Source organism: Vespa velutina, chromosome 15, assembly GCF_912470025.1.
Source record: "Vespa velutina chromosome 15, iVesVel2.1, whole genome shotgun sequence".
NCBI classification, from domain to species: Eukaryota; Metazoa; Arthropoda; class Insecta; order Hymenoptera; family Vespidae; genus Vespa; species Vespa velutina.
Genome location: NC_062202.1, coordinates 3,723,365 through 3,745,488, shown reverse-complemented (window position 1 = coordinate 3,745,488; position 22,124 = coordinate 3,723,365). Strand labels below are relative to the sequence as shown.

General features: G+C 27.9%; 3 protein-coding genes across 3 annotated transcripts; 2 read left to right on the top strand and 1 right to left on the bottom strand.

Moving 5' to 3' along the window:
• Positions 1–212: 212 nt before the first annotated feature.
• LOC124954427 (tyrosine kinase receptor Cad96Ca) lies at positions 213–16,467 on the bottom strand. Its single transcript, XM_047507372.1, has 8 exons — positions 15,286–16,467; positions 4,919–5,169; positions 4,082–4,194; positions 3,003–3,423; positions 1,940–2,116; positions 1,465–1,815; positions 1,075–1,380; positions 213–936 (listed from the first exon to the last, which is right to left on the bottom strand). Exons 1-8 carry the CDS (start codon positions 15,338–15,340, stop codon positions 700–702), a joined length of 1,911 nt encoding a protein of 636 aa, XP_047363328.1. The 5' UTR covers positions 15,341–16,467; the 3' UTR covers positions 213–699.
• On the top strand, positions 12,369–20,124 carry LOC124954429. Its single transcript, XM_047507375.1, has 6 exons — positions 12,369–12,398; positions 18,654–18,689; positions 18,814–19,060; positions 19,181–19,304; positions 19,433–19,788; positions 19,894–20,124. Exons 3-6 carry the CDS (start codon positions 18,896–18,898, stop codon positions 20,053–20,055), a joined length of 807 nt encoding a protein of 268 aa, XP_047363331.1. The 5' UTR covers positions 12,369–12,398; positions 18,654–18,689; positions 18,814–18,895; the 3' UTR covers positions 20,056–20,124.
• A 137-nt stretch (positions 20,125–20,261) lies between these two features.
• On the top strand, positions 20,262–21,804 carry LOC124954428. Its single transcript, XM_047507374.1, has 4 exons — positions 20,262–20,739; positions 20,812–21,130; positions 21,210–21,360; positions 21,474–21,804. The coding sequence occupies exons 1-4, from the start codon at positions 20,560–20,562 to the stop codon at positions 21,715–21,717; spliced, it is 894 nt and encodes a 297-aa protein (XP_047363330.1). The 5' UTR covers positions 20,262–20,559; the 3' UTR covers positions 21,718–21,804.
• The last annotated feature ends 320 nt before the right edge of the window (positions 21,805–22,124 follow it).

The window sequence follows — 22,124 nt, the reverse complement described above, 5'->3', positions numbered from 1 at the left end:
AAAATCTCTCTCTCTCTCTCTCTATATATATATATATGTAGAGAGAGAGAGAGAGAGAGAGAGAGAGAGAGAGAGAGATGAATATAGGTATATAATTAAAAAAAAAAAAAAAAAAAAAAAAAAAAGAAAAAATAAATAAATAAAAAAAGAAAAAAAAACAATATAACAATAATTATTAACTATTTCGATAAAAGATAATTGTACAATAAGTTATAAGAAACAATTTAATACATATATACACAATTTAAGTTATAAAAATGGATCGTACGTAGAAGATTCTTTAAGTAGTTAATATTTTTTTCTTTTTTTCTTTCTTCTTTTTTTCTTTTACTTTTTTTTTTTTTTTTCGAACAAAATACGATTAACAAATAGGATCGATCAGATGCGTTTGACTAGCTCGATAATAGTTAGACAACGCGATAATAATTAGAATAAATAGATCATTATAAAATTAAAAATAATATCAATACGATCACATTGTTACATGGTCCGATGATTCGAGTTGCGAAACAATTTTAAAACTGATCGAAAATCGAGAAATTTTTTAATAACGCGATATAAAATGAATGATATTTACATTCGTACGAGTTATTATAAATAAAAATAAAAATAAAAAAGAAAAAAAAAAAATAAAAGAGAATAAATTGACGTTGGAGAAAATAGCGAGTAAAAAAATCTAATTTCGTTGGTTGATTATCCTTAGAGTTTTTCACCGCTAAGATTAAGTACGTTGTAATAAGAATGATCGGGAAACCTATCTAATTCTATGTAATCAGTTTCGTCGAGTAATAATCCTTCTGTTAAACTAACGAGCTCGGTGAAGGACGGCCTACATGCTGGATCCTTATCCCAACAATAATACATAATATTATACAATTCGCGTTTGCAATGTTCTGGTCTGTCCAATCTGTAACCCTCTTTGATTCTCCTCATCACCTAAAGAAAAAAAAAAAAAAAAGAAAAAAAAAAAAATAAATAAAATAAAATAAAATAAACATATAAAGAAAAAAAAGTGGGAGAATATAATAAAAATAATATGTCAATCTAAAAAGGAATAGAAATAATTTTAATCACCTCAGCCGCCGCTAATCCAGGATATGGTGTAGATCCTAACGTTACGATTTCCCAAATGAGAACACCAAAACTCCAAATATCCGACTTCACCGAAAATATATTATCGTACAAACTTTCAGGGGCCATCCATCTTATCGGCAATCTACCTTCCGATTTTCTCTCGTAAATCTCATTGGCGGCCATGTCTCTGGCAAAACCAAAATCTGCTACCTTGCAGGCACGATTCTCATCGATTAAAACATTACGAGCCGCTAGATCTCTATGGATGATACCTTTCGATGCCAAATGTTCCATTCCTTTAGCGATCTAAAAATAATTAATGTAAAAGATTTTTTATTGAACATTGATAAAATAATTAATAAATGAATAATAATCGAATGATATATTTACTTGATAAACGAATCCAGTAAGATCTCTCGAAGTTAGACCAGGTCTACCATGATTCCTCTCTTCTCTCGATGCTCTTAGAAAACTTTGAAGTTTTCCACCACTTACATATTCGAGAATAACGAACATTGGTTCACGTTCCGTACAACAACCGAGTAATCTAACGACATTAGGATGCGGTTCCAAACTCTTCATAACTCTTAATTCTTGTGCCAAATCGAGCCTTTCCCTTTCGGTAGCATTTTCTTTCAACGTTTTAACAGCCACAATCGTTGCACCAGATTTACCATCGATGTCCAATGCTTCGCATTTCCAAACTTGACCGAAACAACCCTCTCCGAGGATATTGAATACCTGATAATAATACAAATCGATTATTTTTCAAACGTTTAACACTGTCATTGATTTATTGATCAATGTATTTCGTTAATAACGTTAAACATTAAATTGGAATTGGATGTATTAGAAATTATCTAACCTTCAATCTATGCCTGGGAAATTCCCACTTGTCGTCTTGCTTGTTTAAAATACCATTTTGATTTTCCTTCTCCCACGCCTCGTATCTATTATTATGAGCCTTCGGTCCTCTCCAACGTTTCAATACGAGTGACGGATCGTCGGATATATTTGATACGCTTACCGAAGCTTGTTCTTTCTGTAAAAAAAAAAAAAAAAAAAAAAAAAAAAAAAAAAAAAAAAAAGAAAGTACGATTTTATATCAATTATAACATAACGGGATCGAGCATCAGAAAAAAAAGAAAAAGATAGATAATTATTCTTTAATAGTATATCACTGGCGATATGTTTAACGGTACGTCAAAACAATTGTTATCTATGAATGAAATGATTCAATGATTTATTCAGTACGTAAATATTATAGATTAATATATAATAGTGAAGTACACGTCGATTATTATAGTCGTCGATTATTTATTATTAAATTTTATCAGCGTAAAAAAGAAATCATATATTAGTATTTAATAAAGCTGTATTAATATAGAGGAAAATGTATTATGTATAATGTAGTAATTAATAGAAATTGCAGTTTTCTGATGGACTTTGTGTTAATTATTCAATCGTCAATGACACATATAGTGAAGCAATACATTGAAGAAGTATATATGTATGGTATAATTCATAGAAAAACATCGATATTGTCAGATTATTAAACTTTAGCAGGATAATAAAAAAAAGGAGCCATATATTTCTATAAAAAATCTGTAGTGATATAGAGAAATGTATTTGTATAATAATTAATTAATTGGAATTGTAATTTTCTGATGCACAAGTAAATTATACGATCTTCAATGATTCGTACAGTGTTTAGAAATAAAACGATTCGTTGATTTTTCAATTCTTGAACTACATATGTATGGTATATAATTTATAGAAAAAAAAAAAAAAAAAAAAAAAATCGATTTTGTCACATCATTAACTTTCTCTCACCTATATATATATTTATATATATTTAATAGAAAAGAAAACAAGTTATAAACTTAATCATATGAAATTACATGAAATTACATGAAGTATAAAGTTACCGTATCTTCCTTCGACTTTTTGCTACCACATATCTTGCTCCTGAGAGACCAGGCGCCCATTCCAAGGCCAAGAACAAGAGCACAAACCGCGGTGATCGGTATCAAAGTCATCGTGATCTCGTGGGAAGGTAATGCTTCCTCTGGGGCAACCTTGGAACTTAACGTAGCAGCTTCGATCTCATTACTATCGATTAAATCCTGAGAATACTTAGGTAACTTCTCTGAGTTATCCTCGCGAGCTGTTTTACCACCTTCCGAAGGTTGCAACTTAGTTGTTTTAGAATCAACCGTAGATGATGATGGTTGATTTATTACTGGTTGATGAGGGATCGAAGGTCTCTGATAATTCGGTAAATTATGCAATGGTAATAATGGGGGCCTAATTCGTCCACCAGATCCATGTTGATTTGGAAACGGCGTCCTGGTTTCGATGAAATCAAAAAAAAATGAAAAAAAGAAAAATCAAAAAAAAAAAATATATATATATATATATATATATATTTGCGTTACATACGTTGGTATGTAAGTATGTTGGAACACGTGATGGAATTTAAAGGGTCACTTTCTGGTATTCATGACGAGCAATAATGAATAATGTAACATGTGTGTGTGTGTGTGTGTGTGTGTTTATACATATGCACGTATCTGTGTTCTTTGTAAAGATTTATTGAGAAAGTACACATGGACAGTCGTCCATTGCCGTTGATCGACCGTCTTCAAAGTACATTCTGATCGTTTAAAGAAAAAAAGAGAAAAAAAGGACGAGATAAAAGTACGATAGAAATCTCGACGTACTTGTTTAGAATATAATTCGAACTCAAACTTTATATATATATATATATATATATATATATATATATATATACATATATATATTGCAGTATAATAATATTTCAAAGGGATTTTCAATTATTTTTTTTCTTCTTCTTTCTTCTTTTTTATTTATTATTATTTATTATTATTATTATTATTATTATTATTATTATTATAATAATTATTATTATTATATTTTTTTTTTTTTTCATTGTCATTTGAACATCGTAATTTATAAAGATAGAAACGACAAATTGTGTGTTTACCAGGTGTGCCCTCCGCTAGGTGCCGATGTACTTTTGATGTTAACGTAAACCTCGGCCTTTGCCGTGAGTTGACCGTCGGAAACGGTCACGTAAAGGAACAGGTTCTGTCCTCCCTGGAAAGAAGAAGCAAGAAGTTCAATCTCTTGGTCTCTCTCTCTCTCTCTCTCTCTCTCTCTCTCTCTCTCTCTCTCTCTCTCTCTCTCTCTCTATCTTTCTCTCTCTCTCTCTCTTTCTTTCTGTCGACATCAGAACCGTACGTGGTTCGTGTTACGTTTTCAACGTTCGCAAAACAAACGTTCGAGTTATCTATGTCGACGACGTTCCCTTACGATAGATACATTTAGGTATCTGTTTATATACGGACATGCACTGAGAATACATGTGTGTATATGTGTATATGTGTATATGTGTATATGTTTTTGCGTGCATGTGTATTTGTTCCTTTTAATAGGATATAACTCGTATTATCGACCGATTCTACTAGAATCTATTCTCGCTCATTCTTCAAAGAAAGATAAAGAAAGAAAGAGAGAGAGAGAGAGAGAGAGAGAGAGAAAGAGAGATGATCTTAACCTTAACAGGCTAACTACATACTATAGAGATTGTTAACAGTTAATCGAAGTTATCTTTTTTATTTAATTACTTTTATCCATTTGTTTAATAATTTATCATTTCGAATGTCACGAAAGATTTTCATTATCTCTCATTGATCTTCGTTTTTGTCCTTTACTTTCAGATAGTATTAGACATAATTTTTTCTCTCTCTCTCTCTCTCTCTCTCTTTATTTTTTTTTTTTTTTAATTAATAAATTACTACAACGAATTGTTCATACTTACTCGTCCTTTGAGAGTTTCATTAAGAAAAACCGTGCCCGTACTATTGTCTATATAGAATGGCAATGGTGGTTGAGGACTATCGTCTCCATTATAACTATGTCCAAGTGGTTCGAGACCATAAGTCAATTCGTCCTGTTCATTGTCCTCGGCTCGTACTCTCGTTACTATACTACCTACAGGTTCAGAATCAGGAAGGACCCAATTTCTTTCCAACCACATTACCGGTGGTGTGTTGTCGCTGAATTGACATCCTGTTGAAAATAATCATGATCGAATCAGAAATGTATTTCTTTAAGAGTGGGCGGCATTGGTGGTACTGGGAGATAGAAGGAGAGAAAAAAAAGAGTCGTACATTGATAAATTCATATGTTTTATTCAAACACATCGTGTAGTTTCGAACGATCGTAATAAAAAAATTGAAATGTATTTAAAAGAAAAAAAAAAAAAAAAAAAAAAAAAAGATGAGAAAAGAAACGAAATTAAATGTTTAAAAATTATGTCTACGAGAGAAGGCAAAAACAAAAAAAAAAAAAAAAAGAAAAAAGAAAAATAGGAAAATAAACAAAAATTAACAAATTCTATAATGAACAAAAATTTTTATAAGCAAAATCATTTTGTCGTAATTACTTTGTGTTAAATAATCGAACTTCTACTGTGATCATTTGGAATAGTAAATTTATTAACATTGTTATTAATATTATTATTATTATTATTAATATTATTATCGTTAATATTATTATATTTTTGACGATAAATAAAATACCTTAAAAAATCTATACCTTCAAGAGGAGGGAGAACATAGTATTACATTTAAGATTTACTATATTTAAGAAACGTAATGAATTATTATTAATCTCTCATTTTCTCTTTCCTTACTCTCATTCTTGTCAAAATAAATACATAATAAAAAGTATAGATTTTAAATGAATCACCCTATAAATTAATCATAATAAATTGTATATTCCTATTTTGTCTTGATAATTTCGAAAATGATTTGCATCTATGCGAAGCACTTTTTTTTTCCTTATCCTTTTTTTGTCCTTTTCTTCCTTTTTTTTTTTATTTTTTTGTTCTTTTCCTTTTTCTCTCTATCTCTCGAACACTAATTAGCTACGAGCAATTTAACTAAGTATAATGAGAGAGAGCAGAAGCGGGTGGATGCATGGCGAGAGATCGGCCTTGATATGCATTCTTTCTCTGGTTTTCGAGTACGTATCATCAACTAGAGTGTGACCTTAGTAGGATTTTTTCTTCCTCTTTTTTTTTTTTTTATTTTTCTTTATTGTTTTTTTTTATTTTTTTTTTTATTTTTCTTTATTGTTTTTTTTTTATTTTTTTTTTTTTTGTTTCTTTTCAATTCCCTTTAACCATGTATTACGATGTATTCAATCATCATTATACACAGAAATCAATTATGGTTATTATTTGCGATCGTTAATGTTCATGAGTTCGAGAATAGAGCAAAATATATACTCGTTTTATTGAACTATTGGATTTATAATTAGAACATTTATATTCCATTAGATTCTAATCTAAATTATTATCTAATCATAATTATTAATCTCATGATAATTAATTGTAATTTAAGTATATAAAAAAAAAAAAAAAAAAAAAAAAAAAACGAAAAGAGATCAGCTAATAATTAGATTGATATAAAATACAAAGTTCTTACAATTTTTTGATCGTTTGATTTATACCATTATTTATTTTGTTTTATTTAATTATTTATTTTCTTTTAAATTAAAACAAGAAACTAGACGATTAAATACGAAGAATAATAAGATTTTAAGAGATAAGATTTGGAGAAAGTTTTCTAACACGCTTTTTCTATATTTCATTTGACAAGATGATTAAAAAAGAAAAGAAAGAAAAGAAGAGATCGACCAATTAGATTGATATAAAAATAGAAATGTTTTACAATTTCATCGTTTTCGATTGTTAATCGTAATAAAAAAAAATTGATAATTGGATTAATTTAGAAAGTTTTTGTCATATGATTAAGATAAAAAGAAAAAAAGAAAGAAAGAAAGAAGGAAGAAAAAAGAAAGGAAAAAAAAAAAAAGAAAAAAAAAAAAAAATAAATGATTAAATTAATGTTGAATATCTTATGATTTTATATTAAGAAACGGAAAGTGTTTGTAACGGAGTTTATATAATTTTACATAACTTTTTTATGTACCGTTTATATGTATATAAATATATATATACATATACATATATATGTATATATATACCCATATATAAAAGATGATTCTAATTAAATATTCTAATAGCATAGATGAATTTCATCATCGTACTTGTCTTGTCATCTTTCAATAAAGCCTTTATGACCGATTATGATGGAACTTATTGTGTTCAAAAGGCGCAACGAGGAGAAGCAACAACGTTCGATGTTAAGCATACCGATGAGTTTTCGTGCGAACTGGAGAAAGTCGTTTCTTCGTATATAATGTAAGTACACTTCCGTGTCTCTAGTATCACGATTTTTATTCGATTCTATGCGAAAATAAATTATGCGATAATCATGTTGTTTCTTCTTAATACGCGTCTAAAATATCATTAATCTTATTATTAATTTAATTATTACAATTATTCATTAAAGAAAAATTTTGAAAATAAAATATAAAGATAACTTAATATACATATACATATGCATATATATATGTATGTATGTATGTGTGTATATATGTATGTATGTATGTATGTATGTATGTATGTCATAGAAAATATGCAATAATTATATTCTTATATTTGTATTGATTATTTATTTAATTATTTTATGTGTTTGTGTGTGTTATGACATTATATATTAAATATAATGAATATAATTATCATGTATTTTCTATTTAAATACATAGGGTAATCGTTCTAAATCATTAAAATAATTTTCCTAGTTGACTAATAACAATTAAGATAAAATTTCTTTTAGAATATAATTTCTTCCTTATAAGAGATATAATTAAGTAAAATTTTCTAAACGATTTAAACGAACGTTATGCGTTTCTTATTATTCTTATAATTTAAAAACAAAATTAAATATACTTAAGAGTCGCGACAGTTTGCTCGTTCCATTATCTAAACAATAATCTCTCTCTCTCTCTCTCTCTCTCTATCCCTCTCTATCTCTATCTATCTCTATCTCTTTCTTACTTGTATTCATCTAGTCAGCCATGCGCCTTATTTAAAACAGTAATCACGACTATTATTCATGAGAATAGCGTGTAACTGTATTCTCACGGTGCAGTGACTTCGCTACCGCTATTATGCACCGCATTCGCGAGAGAGTGCTCGAAATAAAGAAGCCGGTAAGCCAATGACGACGTCGAAAAAGACGAAGACAAAGACGAAAAAGACGAAAAAGACGAAAATACGAGGACGATACTGCTACGCATTGTAATGTTCTTTAAAACCGCAATAGGAAACGTATAATGATAGTTCGTGCTTTCCACGTTGACTATTCTCTCTCTTTAATTTCGAAATACCCGCGTAAATAGAGATACGGATTTTTTTTTTTTTTTTTTTTTTTTTTTAAAGAAACTTTTTCTCATATCAGATAAAAAGCATGAAATATTTATTTATTACTTATTTATTATTATTATTATTATTATTATTATTATTATTATTATTATTATTATTATTATTATTATTATTATTATTATTATTATCATTTCTTTTTATTATTATAGCAAGAGATAAATAAAGAGAAAAGAAACAAACATTAGCAAGGTCGACCATTTGTTCGTTCGTTCGTACGTTTATATGCATGTAAGTTTGTATGTACGTTCGTTCGTTCGTTCGTTCGTTCGTTCGTTCGTTCTCTTTTGAAAATGGAGAAATAAGATAAAGAAGAAGAGAACATGTAAAAGCATACGTTATGTTCGTGCGTCGGTTAACACCAATGCGTTTGGAACAGCACGGAGAAAGTGGGACGATGAAAGTGCGACCGAACTGTTGCTGAACTGACACTCGAAGAGTTTGTACGTTTATCTGTGTTGGTCCGTCTGTGTTTTACGTATGATACTTTTGTACATTTCGTATTTTTAGCATTCGCATTGTCAACTTAAATTCTTTGCTTTTTCTTTTATCTTTATTCTCTCTTTCTCTCTTTTTTTCTTTCTTTTTCTTTCCTTCTTTCTTTCTTTTTTTCTTTCTTTTTTGTTCGAGACAAATTTCACAATTTTTTTTCGGAATAGCAAATATTTCATCTTTATTAAACAATATGTATATATATTCATATATTTATTTATTTATTTATTTATTTATTAAATTTAATTGTTGTCGAATCGTTCGATTTTTTAAATGTCAATTTCAATTTATTAATTATTTTTCATTGCAATCGGACAATTTATATTTTGTATAATTATTATATATTTATTAATTATATATTTATATATTATTTATACGTATTATTATATTACTTATTTATATAATTATTATTTTTATACAAGTCTTTGATTTCCTTTTTTTTTTTTTCTCTTTTGGCAGTCCGATTAACCGTATAATTTGTTTGATGAAAGTTACATTTATGCAAGAAGAATATATTATTTTATTTCCTATCATTTTTTCCTTTTCTCTTTTTTCAATGGAAATAACATGTCTAGAAGAAAAATGTATATATCGTTATTAGTTTTCTCGTCGGACAAGTTTTTTTAAGATTTTACTTCTTGCCAACACTTTTTTTATGCATTTTTTTCTTGGTCGATAACCGTCTAATTTTTTTTTCTCCTTTCTTTTTCTTTTTCGTTTTTTTTCTTTTGTTTTTTTTTTTTGTCAAATTGACAATGTCACTTGCAAAAGGAGATTATTATTATTATTATTTGACAAATCGTATTTGATTTTCTTTATTGTTATTCTTTATTTTTTTTTATTTTTTCTCTTCTTCTCGTGCAATCTTGTTAATTATTCAATTAGGAAAAAATGATCTTTGAAGGTAGTGTTTCTAAGAGAAATACGTATGGTCTGTTTGAAAAGATCTAGCCATGAAGGCAGCAGCTGCCACTAATAGCTAGAAAGTCAGTCCATCCGTTCTCGGCTACTTCGATTTATACCACGGATAACCGAGTACAACCGGTTTTCACGAAGCGAGAGCTTCGTTAAATCGAAAATGACAAAATCTTTTGCAAGGCCACGTTAATGGAGGACCAAATAACACATAACTAACAGGAAATAATCGAATTGACGACGGCACGTGTTCAGTTCGCATTTTATCGTACGACAACGAAAGATATGAGATCGTTTATTAAAAATATATAAACCACGATCGTTCTCGAACATGATATAAAATAATACAAGATTTTTCTTCTTTTTTTTTTTTTTGCAAAAACACGAATTGATCGTGTCGATTTAATTCAATCTTTCTTCTTCTTCTTTTTTTTTTTTATTCCTCTCTTTCTTTCTTTCTTTCTCTCATTTCTTCATTTCAATTATCACGCACATGATAAAAGATCGAGAACAAGTCGTTGTCGAGCCATTTTAATAGTTATTGACAGATGAAAAAAAAAAAAAAACAAAAAAAAATAAATAAAAATAAATAGAAAGAGACGAAGGAAAAGAGAAGGAAAAAATACGACGCGTATTTTGTTGTTTCAAAAAAAAAAAAAAAAAAAAAAAAAAAAAAAAAAAAAAAAAAAAAAAAAAAAAGAGAGAAAAAAAAGAAAAAAGAAACAAAAGAAAGAAAAGAAAAAAATAACAATGGATGGATCAATATTCGATTCGCTTTCAACAACGTGTCTCGAAAGTACACGAGCGTATCGGATAACCGTAAAATCGATTTAGAGCTCAATCTCTGGAGAGGTCGATTAAAAACGTACATTTTCTTATTTGAAAAAGAACGAGAAAGAGAGAGAGAGAGAAAGAGAGAGAGAGAGAGAGAGAGAGAGAGAGAGAGAGGATCGTATTCGTATGTGTATATTCGCTCAGGCTCGCTCATTCCAAAGGCAGGTGCGGTTTTCGTCGAAGGACTCTTGTCAAAGAGAATGGTTCTGCGTTGGCTTCGTAAGTTAACGCAAGACGTAACAGGATTTGAAAGTGAACTACTCGATTTCCGTCGGTGCCATGGAGATTTCGATTCGAGCAAGCCTTTCCTTTAGCGAATACGAGCTCTCTTTTCTCTTTGACTCTCCAATCGAAGACAGAGAAAGATAGCTAAATAGATAGATAGATACATTAAATATATTTAGAGAAAGAGAGGGAGGAGAATGGGGGAATACTTTGAGAGAGAAAGGAGGAATGTTTATATATATATATATATATATATATATATATATATATATATATATATTTTATATTATCAATATTATTATGTATATGTGTGTATAATAATAATAATAATATTATATTATATAATATTAATATAAATAGTAATATTATTATTATTATTATTATTATGTTATTAGATATTTATATGTATATATATATATGTGAGCATATATTTTTCTTTTTATATATATTTTATATATATTTGATTGACAAAAAGATTATAAGTTAAATTTTGTTATAATAAAATAGAATAAATGCGTTAACGTAGTATTCTACAACGGTATCCATCAGCTTATGTAGAGCACTATATATGTATATATGTATGTAGAATATATTTTGTAAGTCCAATTGAACGAGACATATATTAATATGTTATCAACTTTCACGTCCAAAATCTAACATTTGATTTTATACAGCACTTTAAATATTGTAATCGATAGAAGTGCTTCCACGTGCAAAATTCATATAATTCTACAATTTTTACTGGCGTACGCCATTTTATCCTGACATTTATTGTGGATATATTCGTGAGATATAAAAAATAAAAAAAAAAAAAAAAAAATAAAAAAGTAAAAAAAGGAAGAAAAAAGATGAAGAAAAAAAAATGAAAACAAAGAAATAAAAAAAAAAAAAAACGAGCAAACAAAAATTATTCCAAAGACTGTCAGAAGGAATATATTTGATTTAGTTTATCGAATTTGATGATTCTCGACGAAAGGGGTCGAGTTTTGTTTCTTTTTCCTTTTAACTTTAGCTTTGCTCTCTCGTTGTGTATGGCTACAGAGAGAAACGAAGGAAAGAACTTTCACTTTGGTGAGGTCACCGTCGGACCTTAAATATTCCTTACCGTGACGCTTCACTTTCATGCGTTGGACTCGAAAAATCTTTTACTTTTTTAAAAATCTATATATACGTAGATCATCAATAAGGTCGATACATATATAAATACATACATACATACATATATATGCATATACATAATAAACGTAAATAAAACGTATATACATATAAGTAAAAAAGAAATTAAAGAAAAAGAAAAAGAATATACGTATATGTATATTCGTGCTTTACGTAAAATTCACTTAATGCATATTTATTTATGCAGTTTCTGCACTTTACAGGTTGGAAAGAAGAGAAGAAAAAAAAAAGCATAAACTATTATAAAAGTCATATAGGTCGTAAATACTCAGAGTTCGTTCTTGAGCCTTGATATCGCTCGAAGGTAAGGTATGGGTTCTTGCTCGGTGTCTGGCGACCCGGTTATGCGGCTGGTTTCAACGTTAATTCGTCTGGCCAGTTTCCGATCTCGTTATTTCTGATGTCAGTTAATTGCGACCTCGAAGGATAAATCCTTTTTTTTTTTTTTCCTCTCCTTTAGATTTTTCCCTCTTTTTCTCTTTTCTTTTCTTTTCTTTGCTTTTTTCTTACCTTCCGCAAATTACTCGAAAGAGAAAAAGATATATAACGAACAATTATCATTATTGTTTTCTCTTTTCAAATATTTAAAAATATAATTTCTAATATCTATATAATAAAAATAATTTTTGTTTTCATTTTTCTTCTTTAACTCGTTGAAAATATTTAATATATATATATATATATTAAATACTTGATTATTTCTCTTTGTAAAACTTGATTAAGATGAGATTGGTTGAACAGGCTTGAAGACAAGATCTGCGAAAGGTTTATGATTACGATTGACGACACGCTTTAGCTTTATTTCACGAATTATAAACTCATTTATATTCTTTTAATAAATTTAAAGAAAAGACAAACAGATCAACAAATAAGCGAATAAGTAAGATAAATCAATTAAAGATTTCGTTAGTTTAATAAATTTCATGTTTAAAAGAATAAAAATAAGGATTGTTTTCTTTTTTTTTTTTTGTATTCTTTCGAAATTATTATATATAATATTTAATATCGGTTCAACGAACGTTCAAAAGGGAATATACTTGGGACAAGAGTTCAAAGAAATGTAAAGGTTTGCAATGACGTAATTTAGCACAAGTATGTCTGACGCAATTGACGGTGGTGGCTCCTTAGACGGAAGTCTGAACGAGGCGTCGTTCGAATTTTAAACAGAACCAATCCAATCCAATATCTATCCCTTCGTTTCAACCATTCACCTTTTTTTTTTTTTCCATTACCTTTCTATTCTATTATCAAAGTTCAGATAGAAATTGTTCGATACTTAATACCGATTCATGTAACTTTAATCTTACGATTAATCATAAGAAATAGAAAAAGATTGTGTTGAATCGATTAAACAAGAAAACAAAAGAAAAAGAAAGAGATAAAAGAAAAAGAAATAAAGAAAAGGAAAAAAAAGAAAAGGACATAACTTTCCAATCTTTTTTCTCATTACACGTTATATCTCAAATTAAATTTGTATTAAAAAATTATATTAAATTATATTTAAATATACATATATATATATATTAAAAAAGTAAGGATAAGAATTATTTAGGATAGTTATCATAAAAGATACAATTTATTCGTGTACAATTTTTTTTTTCTTTTTAATATAAAGAAGAATAAAAAATTAAAAATAAAACTCGTTATTTTGCAAAATTAATGCTTTAAATTAAGAATTTAATTAAATAATTCTTTTAGAAACTATTCTTTTAATTTACTTTATTTTCTAATGTATATATATATATATATATATTTAATATATAATCAAATATAATAAATTATATATAATTAAATATGAAATTCTTGCATTTCTCTCTCTCTCTCTCTCTCTCTCTTTACTCTTTAAATAATAATAATAATAATAATAATAATAATAATAATAATAATAATAATAATAATAATAATAATAGTTAAAAGAATTAGAAAACGATCGATGAGTGCAACACATATGTATGTATGTAATGTAATGTGCAAGCTCGCGATTTATTTAACGGTACATTTTTCTTAGACGTGGCTGGCTACATACATATGTGGAAAGGATTGACGTGTTTCTTTCTCTCTTTTTCTCTCTTTTTCTTTCTCTCTCCCTCCCTCTCTCTCTCTCTCTCTCTCTCTCTCTCTCTCTCTCTCTCTCTCCCTCTCTTTCGACCTGGAAATTCCGCGAAAAAAGAGAAAGACTCGGAGGAATCATATGCGACGAAACGTACCAGGAGCATTCGAGGCATGCATATTCTTTCTTCGAAGAATATTTTATACGATGGGCCTTAACGAAGACACTCACCTTCTTTTACATTCTCAGCCAACGCTGAGACAACTATTCTCGTAATCGTGTCGCAACTATAGAGGTACAACATTCGTTTATTTGTCTTTAGTTCCACAATATATCTTAGGTATCATTTTTATTTTAAATATTTCATATTCATCATCGTATATCCGCACATCTATGTGTGCGTTTGTATATAAAAATATTTAAAAAAAAAAAATAATATTTTGAAAATAAAAACTTGGCATAAAAAAAGACATTATAATAATTAATAACGTATACATTTCATATTTAAGATATTTATTTTGAACATGATAAATGTCGTCCTTAATGTTGAAGGAAAAAAAAAAGAGAGAGAATTTTCGTAAGAAAAAAAAAACAAAAAAAAAAAAAATTAATAACTGATAGATTTTATTATAAATATATTCTTTGATAAAATAGAAGAGAAAGAAAGAATGAAAAAAAAAAGGGAGAGAAAAGAAAATGAACAAAGAGAAGAGATATTTTACATTAATACATTAATATACGATATATGAATGAAAATTTATAATAATATTTTTTAAATGAAAATTTCCATTGATAAATAAGAGATTAGAATTCTTACTTGGTAATAATTTCTTTTCATTCTTTATTTCTTTTATCAGATTGATGGCCTTGACGGGAACTAGTTACGTCAGTGTTACTATTTTTTTCTCGCTTCGGATAATTCTCTTACACAATTATTAACTTCTTAGGAATATTGTAATTAAGTATAATCATCGAAATAATATATATATATATATATATATACATATAACAACGATTACACTTAATTTTGTTCGTTTTAGATTGTTAGAATTGATAAAATGATAGATAATAAATTTTCCAATGGATTTTAATTTTCTTATGAAGAAAATTTTTCAATAGAAAATATATCGATATTACTCACCGACACCTATCATCAGGCCAATAGCCACAATGATGACATTCCACCTTTTGAACATCTCGCTGCTACATTGGTTTACAACAATTCAAACGTCAATGTCGCACCTCGTATCGTATATCGTATAGTTCAATTATTAAATCCCAATTGGTTGGTCACGTGAAAAAAAAAAAACAAAACAAAACGAGATCTTATTTAATATCGTTCTCTTCGATGACCTTCATCGAAGTGAACTATAGTTCACTTCTTCACTTCACTTCACTTCACTTCACTTCACTTATCAAAATCAATTCGAAATCAAACATTTCTCTCCCCACCTTCGTCTATCGCTCGCCAATAGTTTCATTACGATTGAAATATTTCGTAGAAAATAGAAGGCGGGTGAGTAGCAAGAACGAAAGGGTAAAAGGAAAGATAGAAATAAACAAAAAAAAAAAAAAAAAAAAAAAGAAAAAGAAAAAAAGAGAAAAAGAAAAATAGAGAGAGAGAGAGATATTGCCAATATTAAAAGAAAAGAAAAGAAATAAAAAAGGAAAAAAAATATCACTCAACCGATAAGTAAAACAGTCGTCAACTTTCTCTTAGAGCTCGAATACGAATACGAACTGTTTATACACACACGAACACATACAAATACACGCTCTCTTTCTCTCTCTCTCTCTCTCTCTCTTTCTCACACTTTTTTCTATTTTTTTCAAAAATTTTCGAAATAGAAAAAATCGATGAAAAATCGTCGATTTCTCGGATCGTCGAGCGTCTTCTTTGATTTCGATCGATCACGCTGGATCATCGCTGTCAAACATTGAATCACTTTAAAAGTCATCTCTCTCTCTCTCTCTCTCTCTCTCTCTCTCTTTCTCTCTCTCTCTTTTACTCTGTCGATATTCTGTTAGTTGATCAACGATGATGATGACGATGAACAGATATCGATTGAGATTCACTTAAACTTCAAATTCTTCGTTTATTTGTGCTCTCGTTAGACCTCTTTGATCACATTTTTTATAGATCACCAAATCGATTTTATATATATGTATATGTTTATACATATATATATATGTATGTATATTCGATATGGCCAAAACGATTCTTTTTTTTTTTTGTTTTCTTTTTATTCGATTTATCACGGCCACGTAAACCTCTAACAGAACGGCTTGCGATCGAGAAGCCGACTGTGAGCGCCTTCTTGCTCGTGGCCGGCCAAGGTGACTGCCAGCGCCGCCATTATTATGATCATGCTTCGAGAAAGGAGAGGACGATGGAAAGCGTAGAAAGAGTCTCTCTCTCCTGGTCTTTTCGCATTGGCGTCAATCATTCAACCAATTTCCTTGAATCTTTTTCCTTTTTTTCTTTTTAATTATTAATTACGTTCTTTCTTTCTAAGTGAAAAAAAATTCGACGATTTGTTTGAGAAACTTAAAGAAATTTTTCTTAATAACTTTGTTCGTATAAATTGCGAAGATTAGAGATCATAAATTAATTCGATTATCCATTCACACTGTCCAGTTTCTTTTTATATATATTTCTTTCTTTTTTTTTTTTTTTTGAGAGAGACAGAGAGAGAAACTACATTCGACCTGTTTGTAAAAAACGTAAAAATATTGATAAGACTGTTTAGATTAACGATAGAGATATTGATTAGAACGTTAAAAGATTAATTGTATTAATTGTATTAATGAAAATGATGTACGTATTTTCTTTTTTTTTTCTTCTCTTTTCTTTTTTCTTGTCTTTGCAATGTTGAAATTTATCGATAACATCGTTTAGACGAATGTAAAACTGTTAATTAGAGCGTTGATTGGATAAATTTATTATGGTTTTAAAAATAATAAGTCGACGCCTATGGTGATACCTGCTTTCATACCCCAAGAGTACGTAAATCTTACATCTGAGAATAAAATTCTTTCTACTTTCTTCTCCCGTTGATCTAAAATATGTAATTAATATTATATATATATATATAAACTATGTAATTAATAATAAAATAAAACTATGTAATTAATTTTAACAAGTGTTTGTATTATTTTAATTATCATTCTTAAAGAATCTATGATATCGGTTCTATTTGGTATTTGATTTATTTATTTGTTAATAAAGAGATCATTTGAAATAAGAGAATACATGGAAAGATTATATTTTCCTGACGTAGTGGTAGTAATAAGAACCACGAATGCGGACAGGTAGCTGTGGTATTGTGGGATTTAAAAATATCATGCTTGCCTGTAATCAAGATTGAAAAATTGTGAATAAAAAGAAAGAATTATAAAAAAAAAGAAAAGAAATAAGGTCAAATGGAATTTATTTTACAAATATATATGTGTATATATATATATATATATATATATATATATATTGTGGATAAAGAATGAATTTCAAATTATTTATCCATTTTAATAAATGCATGTAAAAATTAACAAATTCATTAATTTATTATATATATATATATATATATATATATATATTCTTCTTTTGAATTGGAAATTGAAATATGCAGACAGAGAGAGAGAGAGAGAGAGAGAGAGAGACACGAGACGAGACGTTTTGTACAATTCGATATTTTTCGTAATTTTCGATAAAATTCGGTCAGATTGAATCGATGGTCCCTATCGAGACGCGTTTCATTTGATTTCTCTTGTATGGCATACCGAAATGTTGTAACCTCCTTTGATTGTCGGTAACTCTCCAAATTGAACGTACAATCTTTCGCGATTTCGATCTGTCTGTTTCATTGTGATGGCTGTCTACGAATCACGTCCAAGATTCGAATGTTGTACTCGTTTGTGTTTTTCATTGATGGGTAAACGTGGATTTCGTATATCGGTAATTAATTTACATTAATGAAATTAATATAATAATATAATATAATTAATCGATTAAAATGATATTTTATATCATTTCGATGTTGGGTATATTAATTAAAAGAGAAAACTAAATAAATAAATAAAAGAAAGTAGGAGGAAGAAAGAATATATAATTTTTAATTTAAAAGAAAAAAAAAGGTCATAATTTTTGTTTTCCCTTACGCTCGATTTTTAGATATTAGAAAATTAGAACGTACATACGTACGTAAAGTCGGTGATTACGGTGCAAATATAGAAAAAAAAAAAAAAAAAAAAAAAAAAAGAAAAAAGAGAACACTCGTAGAGGTAACATCGAAATATCATTTTAAAGATGGGAAAGATCGAGAATGAAATTAAAGCTGCCGACGTGTCGACCTTCGTCTCGTCCTCGAGGAAAGATCTTTTAACGAGAATTAAAAAAGATAATCTCAATGGAAGAGTCAATAAAAATCTTTCGTCCGATTTCACTTCCGGTTCGTTTCTCACCAATGAACTTCGTAAATCGAATGATAACGATCTCGTTTCTTCTTTTACCAGTCTTCCCTTAGAAAGTTATGGCTTTCCGTATTACAGGTGAAATATTAAATATTAACAATAGTAATAAAGTAATTTCGAAAAAGTACCACTTCCTTTTCGAGAATATTAATGTTTTTTCTTCTTTTTTTTTTTCTTTTTTTTTTTTTTTTATATTCAATAGAAGTTACAAAAACGGTGGACATTCTCAAGATGCTGTATTGGTGAAGGATATTGGTATATCCTGTACATTATTAAACGAGAATATGTCGTCCCATAATTTCCCTAAAGACGTCATTGTAGAAAGTTATCTTGTTAAACGTTTGAAAACGGAGTACAACGATTTAACGGAAATAACAAAAAAGATTAGTTCTTATACGAACGACATAATACGTAATCTGATATTGAGAGATCGAAAGAAGAAAGAACAAGTATGTTAAAAATAAAATTAACGAAATAAATCATATCATTATGGGAAAATTATTAAATATATTATGATGTATATATATATATATATATATATATATATATATATATATATATTCATTTAGATAAAATCATGCGAGCATAAAGTTTTAACCAAGGGGGAAATTAATGAAGGTTGTTTAAAATTAAGATTAAAAAATGATGCTGAAGTTCGTTGTTTGTATCGAAAGGACGTATTTGATTCGTCGAGTAAGATATTATTTATTATTATCGCTATAGTTGTTGTTTTAATTTTTTTTCTTTTTTTAATTTTATCTTTAATACTTCTTAATAATAATAATGATAATAAAAAAAGAAAATATTGAATTTATTAACAGATAAACGTAAGAATTTCAAATCGACGAGTCGACTTTCGAAGGAACGGAAAAAAATTCAAGGCAAATTATCCTCGAGTAATATTTCAAATTTTGAAACAAAAAGAAATTCCTCGAACTCGGATAGTTCCTCCATAGTTTACGATTATTTAATGATGAACAATAAAAGAAGAATCCAGAGAGAAAGAGAATTGATCGACAAGGAAACGAAACGAGATTTTTTTCAAAATGTCGACGTAATTCAATGCGGGAAGGAAAATATCGAAACTCACGAATCGATGAATCTGACAAATTGGAAAGATATATCAAGAGGAAAGTTGAAAAAGAAGAAATCTGTTTCAAAAATGTCGAGACACACGGTCTGATATTATCTTCAATAAATATAATCAAAAGAATCTATGATATGAATATTAAAAATAATGTTTCTTTTTTTCTTTTTTTTTTTTTTTCTTCCGTTCAAACAGATACCGAATGAAAAAGTCAAACGAAGAAATCGAAAAGATTATCGTTTAGGATTAGAAGAGAAATTTGATGATGATTCCACGATTATGTTTGCCAATGGACTTTTACAAGATGCCAATTTTCATACGGTTAATATAAGAATCATAAACCATGAACAATATTGATTAGAAATTGTAGTTATAAGTATTATGTATATTAATGATATTATTCGATATTGTATAAATACATGGATATGAAATATTTTACAATCTTTTCTAATTCGTCATCTGTCGATCTTCTATGACGTTCCTATCGATTTTTATAATCGACGAGAATTCCAAAGTGCCATCTCTTTCTTGATTTTTATCTGGAGATAAGATAATTACGTGATGGTCACGTGACAAAAATGGATGGACGCAATAAGTCGCAAGAGCGCAGTCTGACAAGTGAAATCAAACAAGTTTTATATATAAGATTAAAATATAGATTTAGTGTGATTAGAGATTGTTATCGTTTAATTTAAAATATTATATTTGTGATAATAATTTTTCTAAAGTATTTCAAATACGTTCGATTATACGTACTCGTAAACATATATGTATGTATGGAAATTAGGTTATGTCGTTAGGTTATGTTGTTAGGTTATGTGGAATCCAATTTGCCTTTTAGAATATTAAATATATTTTAAAATGGCCGTAAATTTTCATCAAAATGACTTTGATAAAATTTGGAAAAGTATTAATATTCAGAATGATTTGTTTATTATATGTGTTAGTAAAGAAAACGATACATGGAAAATTTTGTTAAGTAATTTTAAAGATATTTGGTCAGAATGTTTGACCTATGAGAAGATATTAAAAAGATCCAAGGTATAATGAATGATTTGTATTATGTTAAACTTTTATTTAAAGGTAGATTAACGTTTATTCAATAATTTTTAGAAATTAAATTCTACTTTAATCGTCAGCGACAACGAACACATGGAAATTGTATTAGAAACATTAATTGATATTCCAAAATATGCCACGGAGGTATCTTTAGATAATATTAAGTTATTAAGAAGCTTTGAAGGTGGTCGTTTTAAATTTGAAGTTAATTTTTCCAAAGGGACTATAGAAGAATTTTGGGAGAACGTAACAAAACCATTGTATTTATCTTCTATAGAACTTATGCGTAGGCAAAATGTATTAATGAATTTGATTAAAAGAAAGGATCAAGAAATAATGGAGTATAAAGTTCAAGGAGCAAAATTAATAAGAAGTAAGGTTATGAAATTTAACAAAGATATACTTTATTATTAATTATAAAGTATTACATTGAAATATTTTTCTTTCTATAGAAAATATTGAGACAAAAGTGTTCGATGAAAATCAACTTGACAGAAATGTGATTGAAGTAAATGAAAATAATTACATAGATTCATTTCAAACAGTGGTAGAGTTTTACAATAAAACACATTCTAAACAATGTGTAAAAATGGAAAAAGGAGAGTATGTATTTCTTATCATATAAATTTCTTAATTAACAATAACATATGAATATTAATCATTTAATGAAACATTTAAATCGTAATTCGATAAGTTAAGTTATTTTCTCTTCTCAGTTCTGTTGTATCTATAAATGGAATTAAACAAGATGATCTTAATATTCCAAATACTTCTCGAGGTACTGAATATTCTACCATAAAAGATGAACCTGACCACGAATGTGATAAGTCTAATTTACAATCGGGTAATAATAATAAAAGTAAGTGTAATAAGAAAAATAATATTAGTACTATTAATATTGCTCCGATTGTTATACCATCGAAGAGAAGTAAAGATAGTCTTACCGACATTATTTTATAATGTTTACTATAATCAAGGTACATGATAATACAAAAAGTATTTTAATCATATTTTAGATTTATACACCTATATGTATATATATATATATATATATGTATATATACATATACACAATTGTATGTTATTATTTATTATAGTATATATATATATATATATACATACAATTGTATTTTATTATTTTATAAATAAAGTATTTATATTTGCAATTTATTTTGTAACATCGTCTTATGCGTGATTTAATGTATCGATACGTAGATATCATAAATATTGACCATAGATACAAAAGTTTATCGTATCATGGGATAAAGAAGTTTTACGTTTTTATCGACTGTCGATAAAAAAGAAACGAAAAAGTCGATAAAAGAAATTTAACATCTTCGATGTGATTCAAAGTAGAGTTCGGATCA

Bases quoted from the DNA above. Each gene is read 5' to 3' on its own strand.
- LOC124954429 (XM_047507375.1), top strand. From the start codon at position 18,896: ATGTCGTCCCATAATTTCCCTAAAGACGTCATTGTAGAAAGTTATCTT. The intron at 19,061-19,180 runs GTATGTTAAAAA...ATATTCATTTAG, and splicing joins ATCGAAAGAAGAAAGAACAA to ATAAAATCATGCGAGCATAA. The intron at 19,789-19,893 runs GTCTGATATTAT...CCGTTCAAACAG, and splicing joins CAAAAATGTCGAGACACACG to ATACCGAATGAAAAAGTCAA.
- LOC124954428 (XM_047507374.1), top strand. From the start codon at position 20,560: ATGGCCGTAAATTTTCATCAAAATGACTTTGATAAAATTTGGAAAAGT. The intron at 20,740-20,811 runs GTATAATGAATG...AATAATTTTTAG, and splicing joins AGATATTAAAAAGATCCAAG to AAATTAAATTCTACTTTAAT. The intron at 21,131-21,209 runs GTAAGGTTATGA...TTCTTTCTATAG, and splicing joins AGGAGCAAAATTAATAAGAA to AAAATATTGAGACAAAAGTG.
- LOC124954427 (XM_047507372.1), bottom strand. From the start codon at position 15,340: ATGTTCAAAAGGTGGAATGTCATCATTGTGGCTATTGGCCTGATGATA. The intron at 4,195-4,918 runs GTAAGTATGAAC...TCTTCTTTCCAG, and splicing joins ATGAAACTCTCAAAGGACGA to GGAGGACAGAACCTGTTCCT. The intron at 2,117-3,002 runs GTAACTTTATAC...TTTTTTTTACAG, and splicing joins AAAAGTCGAAGGAAGATACG to AAAGAACAAGCTTCGGTAAG.